The 21,456-nt window shown below is 64.2% G+C and overlaps 2 protein-coding genes across 2 annotated transcripts; both read right to left on the bottom strand.

Annotated features, from left to right (window-relative positions):
* Positions 1 to 3,430: 3,430 nt before the first annotated feature.
* LCN10 (lipocalin 10) lies at positions 3,431 to 6,720 on the bottom strand. Its single transcript, XM_044264364.1, has 6 exons — positions 6,610 to 6,720; positions 5,850 to 5,989; positions 5,438 to 5,508; positions 5,045 to 5,152; positions 3,854 to 3,968; positions 3,431 to 3,638 (listed from the first exon to the last, which is right to left on the bottom strand). Exons 1-6 carry the CDS (start codon positions 6,718 to 6,720, stop codon positions 3,431 to 3,433), a joined length of 753 nt encoding a protein of 250 aa, XP_044120299.1.
* A 948-nt stretch (positions 6,721 to 7,668) lies between these two features.
* LCN6 (lipocalin 6) lies at positions 7,669 to 11,954 on the bottom strand. Its single transcript, XM_044264363.1, has 7 exons — positions 11,865 to 11,954; positions 11,492 to 11,631; positions 8,991 to 9,061; positions 8,426 to 8,536; positions 8,171 to 8,272; positions 7,875 to 7,954; positions 7,669 to 7,722 (listed from the first exon to the last, which is right to left on the bottom strand). The coding sequence occupies exons 1-7, from the start codon at positions 11,952 to 11,954 to the stop codon at positions 7,669 to 7,671; spliced, it is 648 nt and encodes a 215-aa protein (XP_044120298.1).
* Between the last annotated feature and the right edge of the window lie 9,502 nt (positions 11,955 to 21,456).

The following is a 21,456-nucleotide window of genomic DNA, read 5'->3' as shown; positions in this document are numbered from 1 at the left end:
CCCACACAGCCCACCCACGTCCCCCGTGAGTCCTGATGTCCTCGCTTTGAGGACAGAATTGGGTTCAGTCCAGGTTCCTGCTTCTACCCGGGACCGTGACCCTGAACAGACATGTGCCTCCCAGGGCCTCCCCAGGCTCTCCCTCTGCCCCACGGGATCTTCTGGCTTCTACTTCTCGGGACGCCATCCGGGGAAGGACTCTACAGACGCTCCGTCCCTGCTGTCACAGGAGGCTGGTGCACACACTAGGCAATGCGAGGGGGAGGGGGAGCTGGGTGGGCCACGCAACAGAGCTCCGAGGGGCCCGGGCCTGCTCTGGGGTCCGGGCGAAGCCACTCCCCTGCTGCCCGTGTCCCGGCCCCCGTGGGAAGGCTGCTATTTACTTTCTGACCTTGTCCCCTGGCGACACAGACTTCCAGGGGCTCCATGAGCTGTAGGCCCTGGTCCCAGGGCCTCGCATGCGCCCATGGGCTGGGCCGTCCCCACAGTGGTTCCCGGGCATCCCCGAGTCCTGCGCACACGTCCCTGTGGACTCCCTGCCCCCAGGCTGGACGGCCGGTGTGACTGCGCTCTCAGGAAGAGAATGGGGCGAAACGATGGGCTGTCATTTCCCAGCCGATGGAGGGAAGTCTGGGACTTCTCCTGGTTCCCGCTCACGGGTTCCTTCTCTGGTGTCTCTGGTCTCTGTTCTCCGTCTGTCCTGGTGTCTCTCTTTGATCCAGGGCTTTGGAGAGGCAAGTCCATACGGCTGAGCCGCCCTGGGAGACCCCAGTCCAGAGAACCTACCGAGGGTCCAGGACGACCGACAGGCAAGTCCTGCCGCCCCCATTCTGAACTGCTTCCCGCCAACACCCGCGAACGGTCCTGGAGACGGAGCCCGCCCCAGTCGGGCCTGAGCGGGGACTGCAGCCCTGGCCTCTGGGGGACCAGGAGGCAGGGGCTCCTCGGCGAGCTGAGTCGGGATTCTGGCTCTCGGAGGGTGAGCAGGTGCCCTGGAGGCCCGTGGGTCCCACGGCACAGCCAGCCAGGAGGCCCCCCCTGCAGGCTGGGGTCTGGTACACGGACCGTGAGGTAGGTCAGGTCTGTTCCTACAAGCATCTAGCTCGAGTCCTGTCTTTGTCAAGACTCTGGGAGTCCGTTCCTAAAGGCATCTGGGGTGTGGAGACCCTGTCCCTCTGGGGGCTGGTAAACTCCGTGTTCTAGAAAGGAAATAAGTAGCAAGAGGCCGCGGAGGAGGATGACGGGGCCTGCACAGGACCCGCAGTGCCCCCGAGAGCTGCGTTGACGTCAGGGTTGACCAGAAGGCGCCGAGCTCTGCGGGGTCGCGGGCGTGCTCTGTGCGGACGGGCCTGCCCCCAGCGCCCTCCCCAGCAGCGGGCAGCCAAGCAGTGGAGAGTGAGGGACGGTCAGAGAGCCGAGCCGGAGGACAGTGGAGCGGGGGCCACTCGCGTCCTGGAGGAACGAGCCCGCGTGTTGCCCCAGCAGAGCCCTGCGCGGCCGCCAGTGTGGCCGTTCCGGGGCGCCTCTACCGCCCATGTCCCCGCGGCCGCGCTGTCTCTTCCCCCACGGAGGCTGCGGCGGCGAGCCACTCTGGCCTCCCGCTGTGTGGTCTGGGGCGGCCTCTGCCGGTCACCCGACCCAGGATTCGATCCTACTGCCCCCCACTAGAGGGGATGGGGCTCTGGGCTGGAGGACGGGGTGAGGACACCTGGCCCAACTCCCAGGGGCCGCGTGCGGCGCTGCTGCAGGCAGGGTTGGGGCCTGAGCGGGCCGCGTCTTCCCGTGCCTGTGCCCGCGGCCTGGAACGTGTGCCTCGCAGCCCCGGCTGGACTTAGGGTCTGGGGCCGCGACAGGCTTCACTCAGCCGCTGAAGCAGAAATGCCAGACCCGTGCGGAGCCCTTCTTCCCCCGCCTGCTGTGGCTCCCTCGGCGTGCCGGTCACACGAGCAGGACGTGGCCACTCCCGGTGGGAGGGGTGCGAAGGCAGCAGAGCCGAGCCGAACCAGCCCCGTCCCGCCAAGGCCCAGACACCGGAGCGAGCTGCCGAGACCCCACACCGCCCAGCCGCGCCGGCCTGCACCAGCTGGCCCCACGCTGACCCCAGACGGGAAATAAGTGCATCTGTGCGGCTCCCAGCCCCGAGATCCTGTGGGGGGTCTCTCCGTGGCCTTGGCTGACGGAGCCATCCTGCCGCGCTCTCCTTGGGTGACCCTCACCGCGCCCGTCGACGCCATCACCCACGACGTACTGGTGACCCCACGTGTCCAGCCCCCGCATCTCTGTCCTCTGAATTCCAGCCCCCCACAGGGCATCTGTGCAGCCCCCAGGCCTGCCCCGTGTTTCCTCTCCTGTGACGGAAACCCCCTCTGCGGCCTGCATGTCCCCCCCCTCCGCGGCCTGCACGTCCCGCCCCCCCGCAGCCTGCATGTCACCCCCCTCCGCGGCCTGCATGTCCCGCCCCCCCTGCCCTTCCCTCTGCTCCCACTACCCTGGGGTTCTTCAAACGTGGTTTTCTCTTCCACAGATGCCCACCCAACTCACTGAACTACCTCTGTCCTTCACCCCTCTTGCAAAAGTCCCTTCCTCTGAGGAGGCATCCCTGACCGTCCTGCCCCCCCAGCACAAGTCAGACCGGCTGCCGTTTCTCACTGGTCTGTGGACACGTTTCTCCGAGTCGCGCTGGTGTGTGCGCCGGCAGCCCTGCCATGAGCCTGTCTCGGAGGCCTCACCAGGTCCCCGAAGCTACATTTGCCTATAGGCCTCCCCGGCCGCCAGCACGTGCCTGATGAGTTCCAGGTGCTTAGAAATGTTGTGTGGAGGGGCGCCTGGGGGCTCAGTGGGTTAAGCCTCTGCTTTCGGCTCAGGTCATGATCTCAGGGTCCTGGGATCGAGCCCCACATCGGGCTCTCTGCTTGGTGGGGAGCCTGCTTCCTCCTCTCTCTCTGCCTCTCTGCCTGCTTGTGATCGCTGTCTGTCAAATAAATAAATAAAATCTTAAAAAAGAAAGAAAGAAAGAAAGAAAGAAGTGGCGTGTGGATAAGTGAACTTCCGGAGAAAGTGTGGCCGTCAGGGGCCCCAGGACGGCGGCAGACGCGCTGCACAGAAGGAACACGGCAGGGATGGCGCCGGACCAGCCCCGGTCTATTTCCCAGCAGGTAAGGGGACAGCTTCGTTCTGCCGGCTAGTCGGGAGGCCATGAGCAGAGCAGGCCTGGCTGGGCCTCTCCCTACCCGGTCAGCACCTGCCTCCTACCCCCATCCCTCCATGATCCTAAAGGATCCCTCCTGGGCTACAGCCACGGCCCCAGCCATCACCCCATCAGTGGCCCGAGGTCATCAAACGCGTCTCAGCACGTCTTGGCCCGCGCTCCCGGCGTCTGGGGGGCCCGCAGGCGGAGCCCCAAGGGAAGCAGCGAGGGGACGGCCGGCTCTCAGGGCGGGATGGTGGGCACAGGCGTCTGCGGGACGGAGAGGAGGCCTGAGTGGGCGCAGGTCTGCGGGAGCCCGTTGGCCCACAGTGTTCTTTGGCCTTCCCAGCGTCCCCCTGTGCTGGCCTGGGGCACTGCAGGTGGCCAGGCCAGGCATCCCGGGTCCTCCAGCACGCAACCAGACGGCAGGCCCGGTGCCACCTGCTCAGGCCTGTGGGCGGGGCAGTCCTGGTGCTGCTGAGGGACCGGTGACAGTGGGGGGGTGGGGGTGGGGGGGTGCGGGGTCGGGGGGCCTACCCAGGGCGCACCTTCCCGCTGCAGATCTTGGGAAAGACGGCCCTGTCCCCCTCCCTCCGTCCATGCCCTGCAAGTCAGCTTTATGGGACAGATAGGGGCCTGGCGTGGGGCTGACCCAGACAGAAGGACCTGTGGCGTCTGTTACCGTCTTTCGGGAGGACAGTCACACCGTTGGTGACCTCCAAAATCTCACATATGTCTACAAATTTTCTCATGCTCGGGAAGCTGGACGTGTTCTGTCTGCCTGTGGTTAAAAGCAGAATCAGCAGGTCAGTGTCCCCAGGTCCGGCTGTCTGGAGCGACACCCCAGCCCAGGGCCACCGCAGTGCCCCCCAAGTGGGCAGGACAGGTGCTGCTGAGGGAGTCGGCGGGGGGCCAGGGGGCCAGGAGTGTCCTCTGTTCCCTCCGTGCTCCAACGCAGGCAGGTGTCCCCAGCACGGCCTGGAAGCGGGAACCACAAAGAACCACGTGGGGAGACCTCTCTGCTCACACAGCCCCTCCAGCTACACCCCTGCCTCTGGCCGCACCCCCCCATAGAGACTCCACAGGACCCCCCCACCCTCTCTGATGGACGTCCCATGGGCCTCGGTGTCCACAGTGGGTTTGTGCCTCCTTTCCCCACCCCCTCCCTGGACAGAAGCTCCTTGTCCCCGGTCCCTTCAGCCCCAGCCCTGCTCCCCGGATCCTGCCCTCAGCCCAGGGAGGAGGGGGACTGCCTCCACACGGACGGTCAGCACCCCCGCTGGCCTCCCACCCTCTACCCTGGCATCCCCCACCCAGCCCTGCGACGGCCACACCGGAGCCCTGTTCACGTGATGCCCCCATCCGGCCCCGCGCTTGGCCTGCCCACCTGGCCACTGGCTTGTTGTGTGGCCCAAGCCTGTGCTCCTACTTCCCGCCTCCTGCCAGCCCGCCGTGCGAGGGCCGTGACGGCAACGTGGACTGCGTGTCCGTGTCCCACATTCAGACACCAAAGCCCCAGAGCGAGGAGGGGAGGTGCCGGGGTTGGGGGTGCTCACGCTGGGATCAGCACCCGTGTAGGGAGAGGACGACACCAGAGCCCCCCCAACACGTGACACGGGGAGAAGGCGGCCATCGGCAAACCAGGAAGGGGCGCCCCCCCAGAACCCGCCAGGCTGGCCCGCTGAGCCGTGAGAATCCGCGTCCATCGTGGGCACCGGGGTCGTGGCGCACTGTGGTGGAGCCCACGCTGAAGCGGGGCCTCCTCTGGTCACACCTTCCCCTCTGGGCTTGTCGCCCCCCCAGCCCCACCTCACCTGCCCCGCACGCCCCCTCCCCGGGGGCGCCCGCCAGACTCACTGAAGAACAGCAGGGTCCTGGAGGTCCGGCCGGCCCGGCCCAGGCGCACGTAGACCACGCCGTAGCTGTAGTCGGTGGCCAGCACGCGGAAGCCCTCCACCCCCTTCACTGGACCGGGAGACAAGTGCGGGGCCACGGGGTCACCCTGCCCAGCAGGGGCGTCTGGAAAGGGCCAGGAGGGCCCCCCACATCCAACCACCGTCCAGGCCCAGGCTGCAGGCTCTTGCACGCTTGTGGACTCTGGGACCGCGGCTTGCCCGACCCGCCGTGGGCCGCGGTCCTTCTCACCCACCCAGCCCTGGGACAGAGCGTCTCCGGCTCTGCGGCACTGAGGCCGGGGACACACCCCCTCCCCCAGGTCTTTCTCTCTGGGCCCCGGGCCACCTTACGCACAAGTGTTCCTGAACATCGCCTTTTTCCTGTCTTTCCGCAGAATTAACGTGTGTGACCGGCACCCCTGTGACCTAGGGGGGCAAGGCGGGAGCGCTTTGTTGGCTCTGCGTTTCTGGGATTTTCCAGTCGGGACCAGGGCCAGTCCCACAGCTTAAGGGGAGCACCCCAAACACCCACGGTCTGCAGAACGTCCCCGCACACCTGGTGGCATCTCCCAAAAGCAGTCCTTGAATTTGAAGGGCAGGAGGGGGTTTGGGACCACAGAGACAGTCTGTTAGATTTCCAGATGGTCGTGGGTCTGGCTCGCCACCCCCTCACCAGCTCCCTTTCCCCCATGGACCCGGAGATGCCCTGGGCTGTTTGTGGCCAGGGCTCCGGGAAGTGTGCCGGGCCCCTGCCTCGGTCCGCTCACCGGCCGAAGGCCAGGACCACCTCCAGCTGGCCTGTGGCGTGCACCTTCACCATGGACGCCCCCAGCTTCCTCCTGTCTCTGCCCGGCAAGAATCCGTGGCCCTCAGAGGCGATAGCCAGAATGTACCAGAACCCTGAAAACTGTGGAGCGCGTGCTGGGGAAGCTGCCTGTGCCAGGCTCCCAGCCGGGCCCCCGGGAACCCAGCAGACCCTGACACTGGCCCGAGGCCCAGCCCGGGTCCCACACCTCCAGGCCGGCACAGCCTGTGTGCCAGACCCCGGCTGCCCACCCTGGGCCCTGGTGGGCAGGTGCCAGGCTGGCCGGAGCCCCAAGGGCTGGGCCATGGGTGCCGTATGCTGGAACTCACCTCCTGTGCAAGGCCTCCCCTTCCTTCCAGCTTGGCCCTCGGTCCCATCCGCCGGACTTCCTGCCACAAACCCACGTTCCCGGGCAGCCGGCGTCCCTGTCCACCCCCACCAGAACCTCCCACCCACCCACCATCTCGTTATTCCGGAACATGCTCTGCTCGTTCTGCCTCTGCCCTCTGGCATCTCCGGTGCCCTGAGGCTTCCCCTGCCTGGCCCCTTCCCTACCCCCTCCTGCAGGGTCGTGAGCTTCTCCAGAAAGGCCGGGGCCTGGAACTCTCGCCAGCCTCGGGGCACTGCCGGGTTTCAGGGAGTGATCGAGCCGCCACACGCCGCATCCCTGGCCCCATCGGCCCGGCGGTCTGGCTTGGGCACGGCAGGCGCATGCGGCTCACCCTGCTCCAGTTGAGGTTCTGGGACTCCCTGGGTCGCTGCTCCTGCGGCCGGGACCCCAGAGCCAGCACAAGCGCCAAGACCAGCACACACGTCAGCCTCCTGGGTCCCATCTTCACCCTCTTCCTCACCCACCACGGCACTGGGCTTAAATCTCCCCGCCCACCGGACCCTGCCGCGGGCGTCCAGCCAACCAGGAGTCTTGAGCCTCCGGTGGGCCAGTGGGAGGGAGAAGGGCTCTGGGACCCAGACGGACTGCCCGGGTGCTCGGCCTGGCAGGTCAGCCTGAATTCGGAGGCCTTCGTGTTCCCACGGGAGGCCCTGGGCCTCGCATCCCAGCCTCCCCAGAAGAGAGGTGATCAGCCCGGAGGCATCCCTGTGAGTCACTGCCGAGGGTTACTTGCATGTGAGAAACAGGACCCCCGTGAGGACGGGGCTCAGAAGGCGCCAGCAGGACCCCAGGGCTCTCTGTCTAGGCATTTGCTGCTGGACAGGGCTGCTGGACGTGTGTGCACCTGCCCAGCCCCGACCCCGCGGGCCCTGCCCCTCTCCGAGAGCAACAGCCAGCCCCCAGCCTCGCTTCCGCCGGTGGCCCATGCTCTGGCCACGATGTCAGGCACGGCCCCACCAGACCATGGGAGGACCGACAGCCTCTGGAATCCTGGCCCTGCCCTGGCCCCGGAGCCCCAGATGGGGAAAGCCTCGCTCTTGTGCCCTGGACGTCGTGGCACCCCAGCCGTGCAGCCTGGTGGCCCCCACGCCCACCCCCAGGGTCTGCTCTAACTCGGACGGTCCTCCCACCAGCTGGGGATCCTGGTGACCTCTGCTTGAGGAGCCGCTGCCCCCAGCCCAGGCCCCCACTCTGGAGCCAAGACCCGGGTCCATGCGTCCCTCCTCCAGAGCTGGCTCTGTGCTGCATGGTCCAGCCCTTGGCGAGCCCACCGCACCCAGCCTCTGCCCCTGCACCGACGGGAGCCCCAGCAGGGCAGTGCCCCGTCTGGTGCTTCTGTCTGCCCTCAGCACACAGGTGAGAGGCATCTGTAGGCGCCTGTGGAATCGCTTTATTTGGAGCTGCAGCCCGAGTCCTGGGGGCACGGCGCCGCATGCCGAGCTCCCTGGAGGCCAGTGCCCGGCCGGTCTCACACGACTCAGCAGGCACGGTCCCCCCTGCAGGTTGCCGCAGTCACTGGAAACCAAGAAGACCCCTGGGGGACCCCAGACTCACTGTGAGGGGTGTCTGCCCCCATCCCAGTCCCCGGCCCCTCACAGCGGCGAGGCTCTGGGCTGTAGGTCTGGGGTGATGCTCGGAGAGGCGGCTTACCCGGAAAGCCTTGTGCGCACAGGTGACTGCAGGGACAGGAAGACCTGGGAGGGCGGGCTCCCAGGACACACTGGGGCCGCCCTGCTCTGCCCACAACCTCGCCCGAGACGGGGCTGCCCCTGTATGGGCCTGGCTTGGGCAGGAACAGGTGACCCCATGAAAAGCTCCCCACCCCAGTCCTGCCTAACTCCCTGAGGACCCCGAGACCAGACAGGGGCCTGTGGGCTGCAGGCGACACTCACGGTCCTGCTGCAACACAGCCCGCTGCTGGGACAGGAAGCCCAGACCCTTGCTCCATCTGGCAAAGCGGTGCATGGCCTCCGGGCTGGCCAGGTCCGTCCGGCCTGCGGGGCAGGTCAGGGGCCCTCACCACATGAGCCCCGTGCCCCAGCCATCCTTCCTGAGGGGGAGGGGGTGCTGGGATGAGCCTCTGGGACTCTGGGGACACAGCGTAGCTGTGGGCATGGTAGCCCGGGCCCCTGGTCTCCAGCACTTACTGTACAGCTCCACGGTGCTGAAGGCCTCGTCCTTGAACTCCAGCTGCGTGAACACAATGGCGTAGTCCCTGAAGTTGGTGCCTAGCACCCGGTAGTCCAACACGCCCAGGGCTGGAAAACACGTGCCCCCCAGGGAGCATCAGACCGCACAAGAGGCCGCGCGGAAAGCCGAGACCTCCCAGCATTGTCTCCTGGTCCCGCAGCCAGCACACAGAGGGTTTCCGGGACGGGTAGCTGGCGAGTACCCGTCCCAGCTCATGTGGATCCTGTCCCCTCGGGGGCACCACCACAGAGGGAGGCCCGGGGTCCCCGTGGGGGCGTGCCAGGTATAGCCCTCTGTCCTCAAGATTGGGGTAAAACCTCTGACAAAATGAGTCCTTTCGCTTCCTGGTGGAAGTCTTGGGGACGGACCGGACCGGTCCCCTCCCCATGGCACTGGGCAGGCGGCAGGGGACCCCCAGCCTAGGCCGCAGGCAGTGGAACCCACCGGGGAGGGCCCAGGAGCCACGCGCCCCCTCTCCCCCGCCCCGTGCCCCCTATGAGACAGCAGAGGCCGTCGCCTTACAGGGGTTCTCAAACGCCCATCCGGGCTTCTGTCTCAGCAGCTCTGCCACGTTCACGTCACAGCTCTCCAGCCTGGAAGAGACACCGTCCGTCCTCGACTGCGGGTCGGGACTCAGGACCAGGAGGGTCGAGGACTCCACCCCCTGGATCTGGCCAGTCGCCAGCGTGCCACACAGGGGGTCCCGGCGGCCGCGGCCCCCGCTGCCTGGACACCTTGTTCTCCGGCGGCTCCCACCCGGCCTGGGAAGGAGCTGGTGTGAGAGCGAAGGGCAAACCGGCTTCCTTCCACCTCCCAGGAGCCCCGTGCTGGGGCCGCGCGTGGGAGCCTCAGACCAGCACAGCGTCGGCTGCAGTTTCGGGTGAAGACAGTCGGCGTCCAGAGGGGCCGACGCGCCCTGAGCCGTCAGTCCGTGAACTGAACAAAGCCGGCAGGGACGCCGCGGGGTCTGCCTAGGATGAGCTCGCGGCTGGGACCTTCTGGAAGGAGGAAGAGCCGGCAAGAGCCGTGCGGGAGAGGACGCAGCGGAGCGCGGGGCTGCGGCGGGGCACACACGGGGTCTGCACCGTCAACAGACCGAGCAAAGGGACGAGCGGCAAGTCCGAAAGCAGGGGTGCGGGGGGGCGCCGACCGTCCAGCGTCCGGCTCTTGGCTTCGGCTCCGTTTGTGAGGTGGCGCTGCCCCCACGTGGGGGAAGCTTTGCCCCCACGCCCGGCTCGTGCTCGCTCACTCTCTCTAGAATAAACACACGAATCTTTTTTTTTAAGTCCAAAAATAAAGCAAAATGGGAGCGTGGGAGTTTGACACGTGACAAAGTCAGCCTGAGTCGGGGGGACGGGGGCAGCTCAGTAAATGACGCTAGAAACCGGGCAGTCGTCTGGAGAAAAGCAAAGTGATCCTCCTTGTTTCCCAGGGTCAAACCCCAAATGCGGCAAAGGGGCCCGAAGCGCCAGGGGCTTGGAGCCGTTTCCTAGATGACTGTGCTGCTGGAGAAAGCTGGCCCGTGTCCCCGCAAAATCGGAAAGAAACCCTTCCTGGAGGTAAAAAAAGAAAAAACGCTCCTCAACATTATAAGAAAAATGACAGACTGGAAACAGACTGGAAAATATATTTGCAACGGTTTCATTCGCAGACAAGCATCCAACGTCACAATACATCATTCCTATGAACCGGGAAAAACACAGCTCAGAGGAAACCACACCGGACACGCCAGGCCGGCAGCGTGGAGGGTTCCCGGGCTCTGCCGTCGTCACCGGGGCGCGTAAGAGCTGCCGGGGTCATCTGGGGCCCATCCGACGACGGAGAATGACGGAGGACCAAGAGCTGGGGAACATGTGTGACCCGGAGCCTGGCAGCTCCCAGGGACTGACCCTTCAGGGGACCCCTCAGAGACAAAGGCCCCCAGGCCCCCTCCCTAGAGGGCGTTTCCAAGTACAGACGGTCGGAGAGCGTGGTCTGTCCAGCGGCAGACGGCCTGTGGGGGGCCACCCCGCAAAAATGAGGAGTGGAGCCCCCGGTCCGTGTGGGGGACGGTCACCGTCCGGCCAGCGAGGCCCCTGCAGGGCGCACACCCAGAAGAACCCAGGGAAAGGCTCAAAGGGAGACTCGAACACCCATGCTCGCGGCAGCACCGTTGACAGAACCAAACGGTGGAAGCAACCACGAAGCCTGTCCACACGACGGAACGTGACTCAGCCTGAAAAAGGGCCACAGCGCGGATGGACAAGGAGGACGCGGTCCCCAGCGAGGTCTGCCTGGCACAGAGGGACCGATCCCGAAGGATCGACTCCCAGGAGGCCCCGGAGGAGTCCACCGCAGACACCCGGCAGGGGCGGGGACTGTGTTCAGTGGGGACGGAGGTGGCGAGGGAGGGAGGGGACGGCGGCCCAACAGCGTGCGTGTGCTCCGCGCCCCCGAGCCGCGCGCGTAGAGGGGTGAAGGCAGCGGTCTCGGCGCTGTGTTCATCTTACTGCAGCTTTAGACATTTCATGAAGACCAAAGAGAACAAAACCTGAAACGCTTTAAAAGAGAGCAAAGCCTCTGTGCGCTGGTAGGGAACAACCCCCAGCACGTGTGGGCAAATGACACACGTGTGCGGGCGCGCGCCTGCCCACGCCTCACAGACACAGGCTACCCACCGGGAAGAGACGGGCCGGCCGGGCAGCGGGGAGCACCCCCACGGTACGCCCTGGGGACCCTGACTTTGGAGCCGTGCACACGTATTTCCTGTCCGAGGGCCAACGGGTGAAACGGAATGACAGCCGGACAGAGAGGCCCGCACCCTCCTTTAAGCCCTGATGCGACTGTGAGTCGCAGGCGCCGGCTCGGCACAACCCACCTTTCCTAATCGGGGTCTGGCCTGGGGCCCCCAGGCCCTCCGTCTCCTGCAGGCAGACGTGGGAACGAGGGGTGGCCGCAGTCCCTGGAGAGCCCACGTGCGTCGCGGAGGCCACCCCCCAGCCCGGCCTGAGCCCCACCCAGACGCGGGGGCCCAGCCCGCTCACCGGTGCCTGGAGGACAGCATTCTCAGATGGTTTTCTGAGGTCAGGGTCACCACGACGCCCTCGATGTTCTTCGTGGCTTTCTCCAGCGCAAAGCCCTTCTCGCCTGAGGCCACGGCAAGAACATACCAGGGCCCCAGCAGCTGGTTGGGGAGGAGCACGTGAGGGGCCTGACCCTCCAGCCCTTGGAGGCTTCCTCCCTCTACCTGGGAACCCAGGGCCTCTACCTCAGGCTAGCCTGTCCCCCCATAGCTGGTGCCAGTCTGGGCTGCCACTGGGAGGGTAGCCCCCAGGCTGCATGGCCCCACAGGAGGGGCCTGGGCCCCAGGACAGACGGGCCTCCAGGCCTGTGCCATCCCAACAGGGCGGCTGTTACCTGCTGGGGGTCCAGCCTCCCCAGCCACACTGCCTGGGTTCTGGGCGCAGAGACCAAAGCCAGGAGAGCAGTCAGCAGGACAGCCAGCATCGTGCCTGAGATCCGCCCACCAGCACACATGCCTCGGGGCCAGGGGGGTGCCGTCCATCCAGTTGCTGAAAACCCATTTATGTGTCTCCGAATGGGTCACTGTGGGCGGCCTGCTAACCACAGGACACCGTCCCAGCCGCTCTTCTTCCGAGGCGGGGAAATCACCCAAGGGTGGGGGCATTATTATTCTGCGGTGGCCTCTGTGCCCTGCCCAGGTGAGCTAGAGCGTGGGGAGTGGGCCCCCGGGGAATGGGTGCCAAGCGCACACCAAGCATCTTTGTCAACGTGGCCGTGCCAGTTCCTGCTCCCTTCCGTTGGAAGCTTCCGGAACGAGCACCCTAATCCCGGTCACACGACCTCCTCTCCTCCCCGGAGATTCAACGCTCCCCCATGCTCGGTCTGCGAAGGCCAGAGAGCCTGGTCTTTAATCCTGGCTGGCAGTAGGTCAAGGCCAAGAACAAGGGGAGGCACAGCTAGTTCTCCAGGAGATGCAGACTGAATCTTTTCTTTCAATCATCAAAAATTTAAAAAAAAAAAAAAATCTAAAACTTGAAAAAACAACAACAACAAAAACAACCCCTCCTGGCTCCCCCATTTTTCTTGCTCTGGTGGCCTGGCCTCCTGCCCCCACCCACAGTCAACACCCATCCAGAACGTCCTGTTCCTTCTGCCCCTCCAGTCCACCCGTCTGAACTTGTCCACTCTCTGGCCAGCCTTGGCCCTGCTGCCTCCCACCTCGCGTTCCCTGACCCTGGCCAGACCCCTCAGGAGCTGCACGTGCCCCAAGGTCCCATGGGAGCTCTGTGTGGGCCTGGCTTCTCAGCCCCCATCATCTGAGCCCCTACCTGGGGGCAGAGGACAGAGGGCTTAGTAGGATCTCTCTGAGCCCCTGAAACCCAGGGGGAGGTGGCTGGGAAGACCCTTCACTGGGAGGCTGGAGGAAGTGGCAGAAGTGCAGACCGTATTGCCGGGCCCTCTGCCCGTTGGCTTCCAGGGCTCCATCAACACAAACACAGGGAGGGTTCGGAGGGTGGCGGAAAGACAAAGCTTTTGTCTTGTCAGGCCTTTCTAAGGACGCGCCTCTGTGAAGCGGCCGTCCAGCCCATACACTTTCCACCGCACCAGGGCCTGGGGCTCTCAGACCTTGAACATGGATTAGGGTGTCCTGTGACCGCCAGCTTCCCTGACGCCTGGCAGAAGAAGAGGCAATAGGAGGACAAAACTGTCCCCTACGCTTCAAACCGTCCTGTTCACCCTGTGTTTTCAAGTACAGTTTCCTGACACGGCGTTTGAGGAGACCAAGATGGAGGAAGAGAAAGGCGGCAAAGAAAGAGATAGTAGAAGCAGACCCACAAACGCTCCCGGCCTCGAAATTACAATGCCAGCTCTCCCACTCCGCCGGGGCGGACATCACAAAAAAACACACGTGGGGTGGCTTGCGAACAACAGATGCTTAGTTCTCAGTTCTGGGGGCTGAGCGCTCCAGTCGGGGTGCCAGCAGGGTCAGGGAGGGCCTCTGGTGGGTCACAGACCTCTCAGTGTCCTCGTGGTGGAAGGGGTAGCAGCGTTCTGTGGGGTCTCTTTCATAAGGGCACTGATGGCATTGTGAGGGCTCCACACTCATGACCTCGTCACCTTCCGAGGGCCCACTTCCCCACAGCACCATACTGGGGGCTAGGACGTCAGCACGGGCGTTGAGGGAGACACACACATCAGGACCGCACGGATTGTGAAAACGGCTATGATCACCTTGCTTAACAACATGAGAGCCATATTTGAAATTATATTGTATTTTCGTAATTCTCATCATACAGCTGGAAATCATAAAAAGTGGTATACGCAAATGACACCTGTGTAACCCAAAATAATCTTACAGATTGCGGATTTGGGGAGAAAACATATACAGAGGGCTCTTGTGAACCAAAACGAACAGGTTGTACTACAAAAGAGACATCTTAAATCCTGGGGAAAAAACAGAGTTTTATAAATACGTGCCGTCAAGACAACCGGAAATCCAAGGGGAAGGAGATTAAAATGGAGCACAGTCACCTCGTGCATGGGAGTAAGCGCCAAACGGATCAGAGACCCAAAGGCTAAACATGGAAACGCAACCGTGTGAGTAAGGAGAGAAATCACCGGTGAGTTCCTCTATGATTGGATGTAGGGAAAGGCTTCCCGGTTGTGTCGGAGTTCAGTCCTGAAGGTGGAATCACTAGGAAGCCTATGTCTTCACAAGGAACGGTTTTGTGGCAGGAGTTTGAGCTCATGTCAGCACTGTGGGAGCTCATTCTGCAGGCCCTGTAAGGCTCTTGCCTTCTAGGAATTCTGGGGAATATCACGCAACCCAGGCACATCAACCCCTACAAACCCATGAGCCACACCAAGTGTGCATCAAAATCCAGATTTAATGAAAGGAAGCACTGGAAAATCACTTGACTCTATTTTTACCCTTTTTTTTTTTTTTTTAAATGCCAAAGCCCTAAACAAAGTAAAAAGAAGAATGACAAGACCGGAGAAAAGATTTCCAACGGGTGTCACATGCGAGGGCTAATAGCCATACTCAGAAGAAACTTAAAAATTAAAGAAAAAATGATCGGGGCACCTGGGTGTCTCAGTGGGTTAAAGCCTCTGCCTTCGGCTCAGGTCATGATCTCAGGGTCCTGGGATCGAGCAGGCATCAGGCTCTCTGCTCAGCAGGGAGCCTGCTTCCTCCTCTCTCTGCCTCCCTCTCTGCCTGCTTGTGGTCTCTGTCTGTCCAATAAATAAATAAATAAAATCTTAAAAAGAAAAAAGAAGAAACAAAAAAGGACTGAAAACCCATCAGAAAAATGTACAAATGACATCACCAGATAATTCCCAAGAAAACCTTAACATGCCCCCCAAACATACGAAGACATGCTCGTTATGAATCGCATTCCCCGCTCCCCACCAATTTCTAGGCTGGAGTCCTGAGCCCAGAAACTCCGCATACGACTGGAGGGACGCGGACACTTCAAAGGGGCAATTAAGTCCAAATGAGGCCGTTCAGACTAAACACACGTGGGGTCCTTATCCGACGAGACTAAGGTACACACACAGGGGCGACCGCGCGAGCACCGCGGGAGCAGACGGCCGCCTACACGCCGAGGAGAGAGGCCTGGGGAGGTCCCCGCGTGCGCCTGGGCTCAGACTCCAGCGTCCAGATCGGGGAAAGCCTGTACCGCTGGAGTTTAAGGGTCTGGTGCTTTGTCACGGCCGCCCTGGTGAGTGGACACAAGGCGCATTTTCATTCAGTAAGAGAAATGCAAACTGAAACAAGGCGGAGATGCCACTCATCGCCTGTCCTACGGCCACAGCCCGCAGAGCTCCGCCACGGCCCACACGCGCCCACGCACGGCTCGGCCGCGGGGAGTGGGGCAACATCGTAAAACCTTAACTGCGTGCCCGTTTATCTTTTGTTCTAGAAACCCCCTCCCAGGAACCTACCACGAGGAAGCGCCCGGGACGGCGCCGTTTGTGCTGCCGCCGTGGGCCGTCGGCTCCGGGCCCCCCCCCGGCAGACCGGCCGAACGGCAGATGCTCCACAACAGGCCGACGGGCGTGGAACAGAACCCGGAGGTCCCTGTCGACCAGCGTGCAGGGACAGGACGCCCAGGGGTACCGTAAAGTGGAAATCGGCAGGTGCCGGAGGGCAGGTGACACGCACAGCCTTCCAGGTGACCTGAAAGGGCGATGAGGAACCACGTCCGTGCCTGCTTCTTCCCTCAAGAACAGACACAGAAGGACAGATGGACAGAGCTTAGGCACCCCCGGGGGCGGGCTGGGGAGGCCGTTAAACCCCTCCATGGCACACCTTCTTTTTCTTTTTTACAGATTAATTTATTTATTTTAGAAGGAGAGAGCGAGCGAGCAGGGGGAGGGGCAGAGGCGCCAGGAGAGAGAGTCTCCGGCAGGCTCCCCGCTGGGCGTGGAGGAGCCCCAGGGATGCGGGCCTCGATCCCACCACCCCGAGAGCGTGACCCGAGCTGAGATCAGGACTCGGACGCTTCACCACCTGCGCCGGCCCCGAGCAGACCTTCTTTGTGTTGTTGTGCCTTAAGCTACCGCCCTCGAGAGTACGTGAGTGGGACCCAACCGCGTGACGAGTGATGACGTCACCCGGGAAGGAGGCCGCAGAGTCAGCCCTGAGAAACTGGGGACAGAGTGTTGTTTCTAGAAATTCTCGGGCTGAACAGTAAAGGATAAACGAATCTGAGCCGCGGCTGGCTCTCCGCAGGGGTGACTCCTTCCCGCGTGCCGGGGGCGGGTCAGAGGACAATGGCTGTCCCAGGGTTGGGAAGGCAGGTGGGAAGGGGGGCTCGCTCTGCTGAGAAGGCTTCAAATCCCCGCCCCCCGCCCCGGGCAGACGCAGAGCCTAGCGTCCCTGCAGCCCAGACCTTGGTTCCTCGGTACCGTTCTCTGCAAAAGGGAATAGGCTCCTTGGAGAGGAGATTCAAAGGTTGAGTCACAGGAAGCTTAAGAGGAACTTGGGGTGATTCTGGTCCCAGACAGGAAACACGTGCTTGAGGAATCAGGGGAACGTGTCAGAAAGACTCCGGGGCCATCCTAAACGAGTGACCCTAGACAAGTCCGCACGGGTTTGCTCGCCAAGACTGCAGACTATGGTAGGCGCTGAGCCGTGCAGGGACGAGGCCGGCCCGAGCCTGTGCTGACGGGCGGGACACACGTGGGGAGAAGCGAAGGCTTGAGGCCTCGGGAGGGCACTGACCTGCCCCGCTGAGCCGCGCTCCCCTGGCCCTCCTGAGCGCCCCTCGGGCCTGCATGGGCATCACCTGTGAGGTCCCTCGGCCTGGGGCCACACCAGCCCCTCCTTCTTGTACTGCCCGTAAAGGTAGTGACACACTCTCTGCACTTTGATCTGCGTAAACAGCTTCATTTCCTGCCATTCCCAGTCATCTGGAGATGACCTCCACGCCTGTCCTTGTCCCCAGCTCCGTTGGTGTCTGCAAACTGGGGAAGCCACGGATGGCCACGTCCCTGGGCATGGTGCCCCCCCGTCCTGCGTCGGCCTCCCTGAGCTGCTGGGCTGTGATTCTTTGAGCATACTTCGGCCTCCATTTCTTCAAATATTTTTCCGCCCCATTTTCTCTGCTTTCTCTTGCGGGATGAGTCTACACGCCCAGCCTTGCCCCCCGACCCCCTAGGCCAGTCTCTCTCCACTCTGCTTCTCGGTGCCAACAGTCTGTGTTGGTTTGTCTGGGTTCCTGGCCCTCCGCAGTCCGCTGAGCCTGTCCAGGAAAGCCCCAGCCGGGTGACCCGGAGCACAGCCTGCGTTCCGGCCTGCCTCTCCGCGTGGTCGCCGGCTCGCCGCCCAGGGGCCCTATCTGTTCCCATGTTCACTCTCCCCGAGCAAACACTGTCGAATTCTGCCTTCTCCTAGTGCGCTAGCTCCTGGAGCCTGACTCCCTTTCGGCCTTGAACTTAGAAAGCCGGTGTGTTTGAACCCCGCCCGTGGGCCGGCCGGGGACCTCCTGCTAGTCTCCCATGCGGCCTCGTTTCCTCGCGTGTGCAGAGGCCTGTGTACTCACGGTGACTTCCCGAGGCTCTGGCTGCCCCTGTCGCCCTCTGAAAGATGTTGGCTTTTGTTGGGGATGAAATCGCGTCCCCAGAAACGCCACTCTTGAAGCCGCAGTCGCCACGGCAGCTGTGTCTGGAGCTGGGGCCTCTCGGGCAATGACGGGGTGCAGGGAGGTCATGCAGGTGGGACCCCATCTCCTGGGACTGGTGCCCGTCCAAGTGGTGGGGAGCCCAGTGCGTGGAGCGGAGGCCACATGTGGGCCCCAAGGGAGGCCCACCGGCTCCGGGCCAGGAAGCCGAGTCTCATCAGAGACCAACCCCATCAGCACCCTGACCTCGGGCGTCCAGCTTCTAGATGTCTGGGAAGTAAACCCTGATGTCCGGGGGCCACACCCGGCCCACGGCGCTGTCATGCCCGCCCAAGCCGGTGAGGCTGACTGTCGCCTCTCAGGCAGCTCACTGTGCACTCACTGCAGGCTTGGGCCGGACAGACCCGTGGAAAGTACAGATCGTCCCCAAGCGGTCAGACGTCGCTCCTGTGGGTCTTCGGGGAATTAGGCTCAGGATTCCGTCTGGCAAGGCCCAGACAGGCCCCACCCTCGGGGCAGGCTTCACGCTGGGCCGCCAGAGTATCACTGGGGTCTCTCTGTTCTGGGGCAGCCAGTGCCCACCAGTCCCCCAGCACTGCTCACCCCCGAGGCAGCTGCTCCCCAGAAGCTTGGACTGTCCTGGGCTGTGCTCAGACCGTGGGGCTGACACCTGTCCCACTTTTCCTTCCCTGACCAGGCCGCCTTGTCTGCCGTCCGGTCTCAGACGCAACTAACGGAAGAAAATGGGGTGATCGGACAGTCGGCGCAGGCCATGGGGTGACAGGGCGTGACGGAAAAGGCTGGACCAACCACGCACAGCTGGGCGCAAGGAAGCCAGCAGGGGACAGAAGCACAGCCAGGACTGAAGGGCCTTGGCCACCGTGCCCATGGGGATTGACTTTAGGGCAATGGGGAGCCGTGGAAGAATGTGGCTGGAAATGCAGCCCGGAGATCTGACCTACAGTCTGCTCTGCCTGCCTGGGGACGGCAGCCTGGGATGGACCGTGGGGCCCACACGCCCGGGAAGCCTGGCCCGTGGGCTCTGAGCAGGGCAGGGCTGGGCATGACCCCGGCGGGAAGGACGGAGACGGCCCCGTCATCCCGCACGGAGCTGTGTGGTCCCCGGGCTCCACAGGGAAAGAACCAGGGAACGGACCAGAAGCCAGCCCGGCCAGTGGCCTCCCCGCAGCTCAGCCCTCCCGGGACAAAGACCCAGCCAGGGGTGGGATATGAACGGCTCCCGTTCCCAGAGGTGGTCGCGGCACCCACAGACCACCACATAGCTGGGTTTGCTGTCACTTCCCGGGCAGCCCCGCCCATCCCCCCCACAGCCCTGCTCCCCCAAGAAAGACGCTCGGGGCAGCGGGTCCGGTAGTGCGCTTTATTCAGAGCAAGGGCCAGCAGCCCCCCGGGGCCAGGACAGGCCAGAGGGACGGGGATCGGAGCATCCCGGCCTGGCCCAGGGCTCCTCTAGATCAGCTCCTGAGACACAGAAGGGTAGGGCCTCAGGGCACGGCCTGGCCTCCAAACGCCCCTCGGGGCAGTGGTTAGGGCTGGGGGGTGGGGAGGCCCGTGTCCCAGCTGCATGACCGCGAGCCAAAGCCGCCCTGGGCCTCAGTTTCTCTACCTGCAAAGGCAGGGTCACCGTCCCCGAGACAGAGGGGGTTGGGGGGCCTGGCACCGGTGGGACACGGGGAACCCGAGATGGTGCCCACAGGGCCTGTGTCCCCCCCACTCACCCCCCGGGCGGGATGAGAGTGCCCGGCTGGCCAGAAAGGCAGGACGAGGACCCGACCTCCTCCCCTCCCTCTCCCAGCCCTGCCCGCGAGCCCCCAGCCTCGCGGGTCCCCCTCTGGCAGCCCGGCGCCCCCACCCTGGAGGCCCAGGATCCAGAGTGATTTGGGGCCCCGTCGGGGTGGGAGACTCAGCTTGGCGGGGGCCCAGCGCAGCCCGGGGCGAGGCTCACCTCCTTCAGGAGCTCGGCGCATCTCCCTGCGGGACGGGGCGGCGTGAGGTGCGGCCGGACGGGCCCCTCGGACCCCCACCCGCCGCCCCGTCCCTGTGGCAGAGGGCAAGCTGGCCCAGAGAGGCCACGGACCCACGTGTGATGGGGAGGGGTACCAGACGGAGACCCCAGGAAGGCCGGCCAGCCCCGGCTAAGAACAAGGAGGAGGAGCTCACCGTATGCAGCAAACTCACACAGGCCACTGTGGACAAAGACAAAGGTGGTCGGGGAAGCCAGGGTGCCACGGGACCGCTGGAGAGATGGGGAGCCCTGACCCAGAGGCCCAGGACACTCACTGTCCCACGTGAGAAGGTGTATGTCCTTTTCCGAGAGCCCGGACTCCCTGGCCACTTCATAGAACCTCTTCATGACGTCCTCCTTGATTTCCAGGGTGCGGCCTGTGGGGGGACACCTGACCGGCTGGGAGAGCCACACATGTCCTGCCCCGTCCCACCCCCTCCCTGCCGGGTCCTGTCCCCCTCCCTTCCTGGCCCTGACCCCCCACCCCCACCTGGTCCCGCCCTCTCCCCCCAACCCATCCCCCACTGCCCCGTGTCATCCCTCCCTGAACCGTCCCATCCCCCTCCCTGCCCTGTGCCATCCCTGCTTCGCCCGGTCCCATTCCATCCCCCACGGCCCGTCCTGTCGCCTCCTGCCCATGTCTACCTCTCTCCTGACCCCTGCCGAGCTGGGACCCCCCCGGGGGGCTGGAGCACAGCTGGTGCGGCAGACCCACACCCCACCCCCATCCGGTCCTGGCCGGGGCTTACTGTAAAGCTTCAGGACCCTCTGGGCTGCTCCTTCTTTGTGGAAGGTGACGTCCATGACGGCGTAGGTCTTGTAGTCTGTGGCCAGCACCAGAACGTCTTTGGCTCCTGGGAGACAGTTGGGGCAGGGGTCCCAGGCTCCACCCTCGCTGCCCCCTCAGCCCCTACCCCCGCGCGCACGCCCACTTCACACGTGCCCACACGCGCCCACGTGGGCAAGGGCGCTGGAGTCCCCACAGGGCCTCCCTGAGGACAGTGGAGTGGGCGGGGCATCTGCTGATGAGGACGGGAAGACGCCCGATCAGACGTGATGTGAGCATCTCAGACAGGAGCCTGAGGACCCCCCAGAGCTTCAGGCGGCCAAGGGCAGCATCGGGGGCTCCTGGGCAGAGTGGGCCCTGAGCCACGAGCCCAAGGGCTGTGGCCAGGGATACTGGAGCAGCCCATGGGGCCAAGCCCCCCTGAGGACAGAGAGTCCTCTCGCCCCACCAGACCGTGTCTCGGTGCCCAGCGTGGGCTGAGCGGGAGCCACGCCAGGAAGCCTCCCCCACCCCCACCCCCGATCCGGCCCATCCGCTGGGGCACCCGGACCTGCTGGGCAGCACGTGACCTCAGGCCAAGCGGAACAGCCTGGGGAGGCAAGGGCCTGAGTGCTCGGGGCGGCACCCCTTACCGCTCTTCTTAGGGATCTTGAACTTCCCAGGGACATCCCCCTTCAGGGCCAGGCTCTTCTCCGTCACACAGCGGCCCTCCCTGGGAAGAGCAGACGCCTGCCAGCCCGGCTGCCCTGGCCCCGAGCACGGCCGCCGTCCTGGACATGGGCAGCCCCCAGATGGCAAGACACCCTACGGTGGCCAGGCAGAAAGACCCCCCAGTCCCCGGGGGCCCCCGAAGTTGGGACGCCGCCCCTTGCCACACACGTCCAGACGTGAGCGGGTCTGCTGCCAGCCGGCCCCTGGCAGGGGTGGGCTCCGGGCAGTGGGACTGGAGGCCAAGCCCCACCCGGCGCGGCTCCCGAGGAACTGCCCCAGGAGAGGGGTCCCCAGCACCCAGCACCCCTGCTCTGAGGATCCTCCTGGGGAAAG

This window comes from Neovison vison, chromosome 9 (assembly GCF_020171115.1).
Source record: "Neovison vison isolate M4711 chromosome 9, ASM_NN_V1, whole genome shotgun sequence".
Classification (NCBI taxonomy): domain Eukaryota; kingdom Metazoa; phylum Chordata; class Mammalia; order Carnivora; family Mustelidae; genus Neogale; species Neogale vison.
This window is presented reverse-complemented; position numbering and strand designations above follow the sequence as displayed.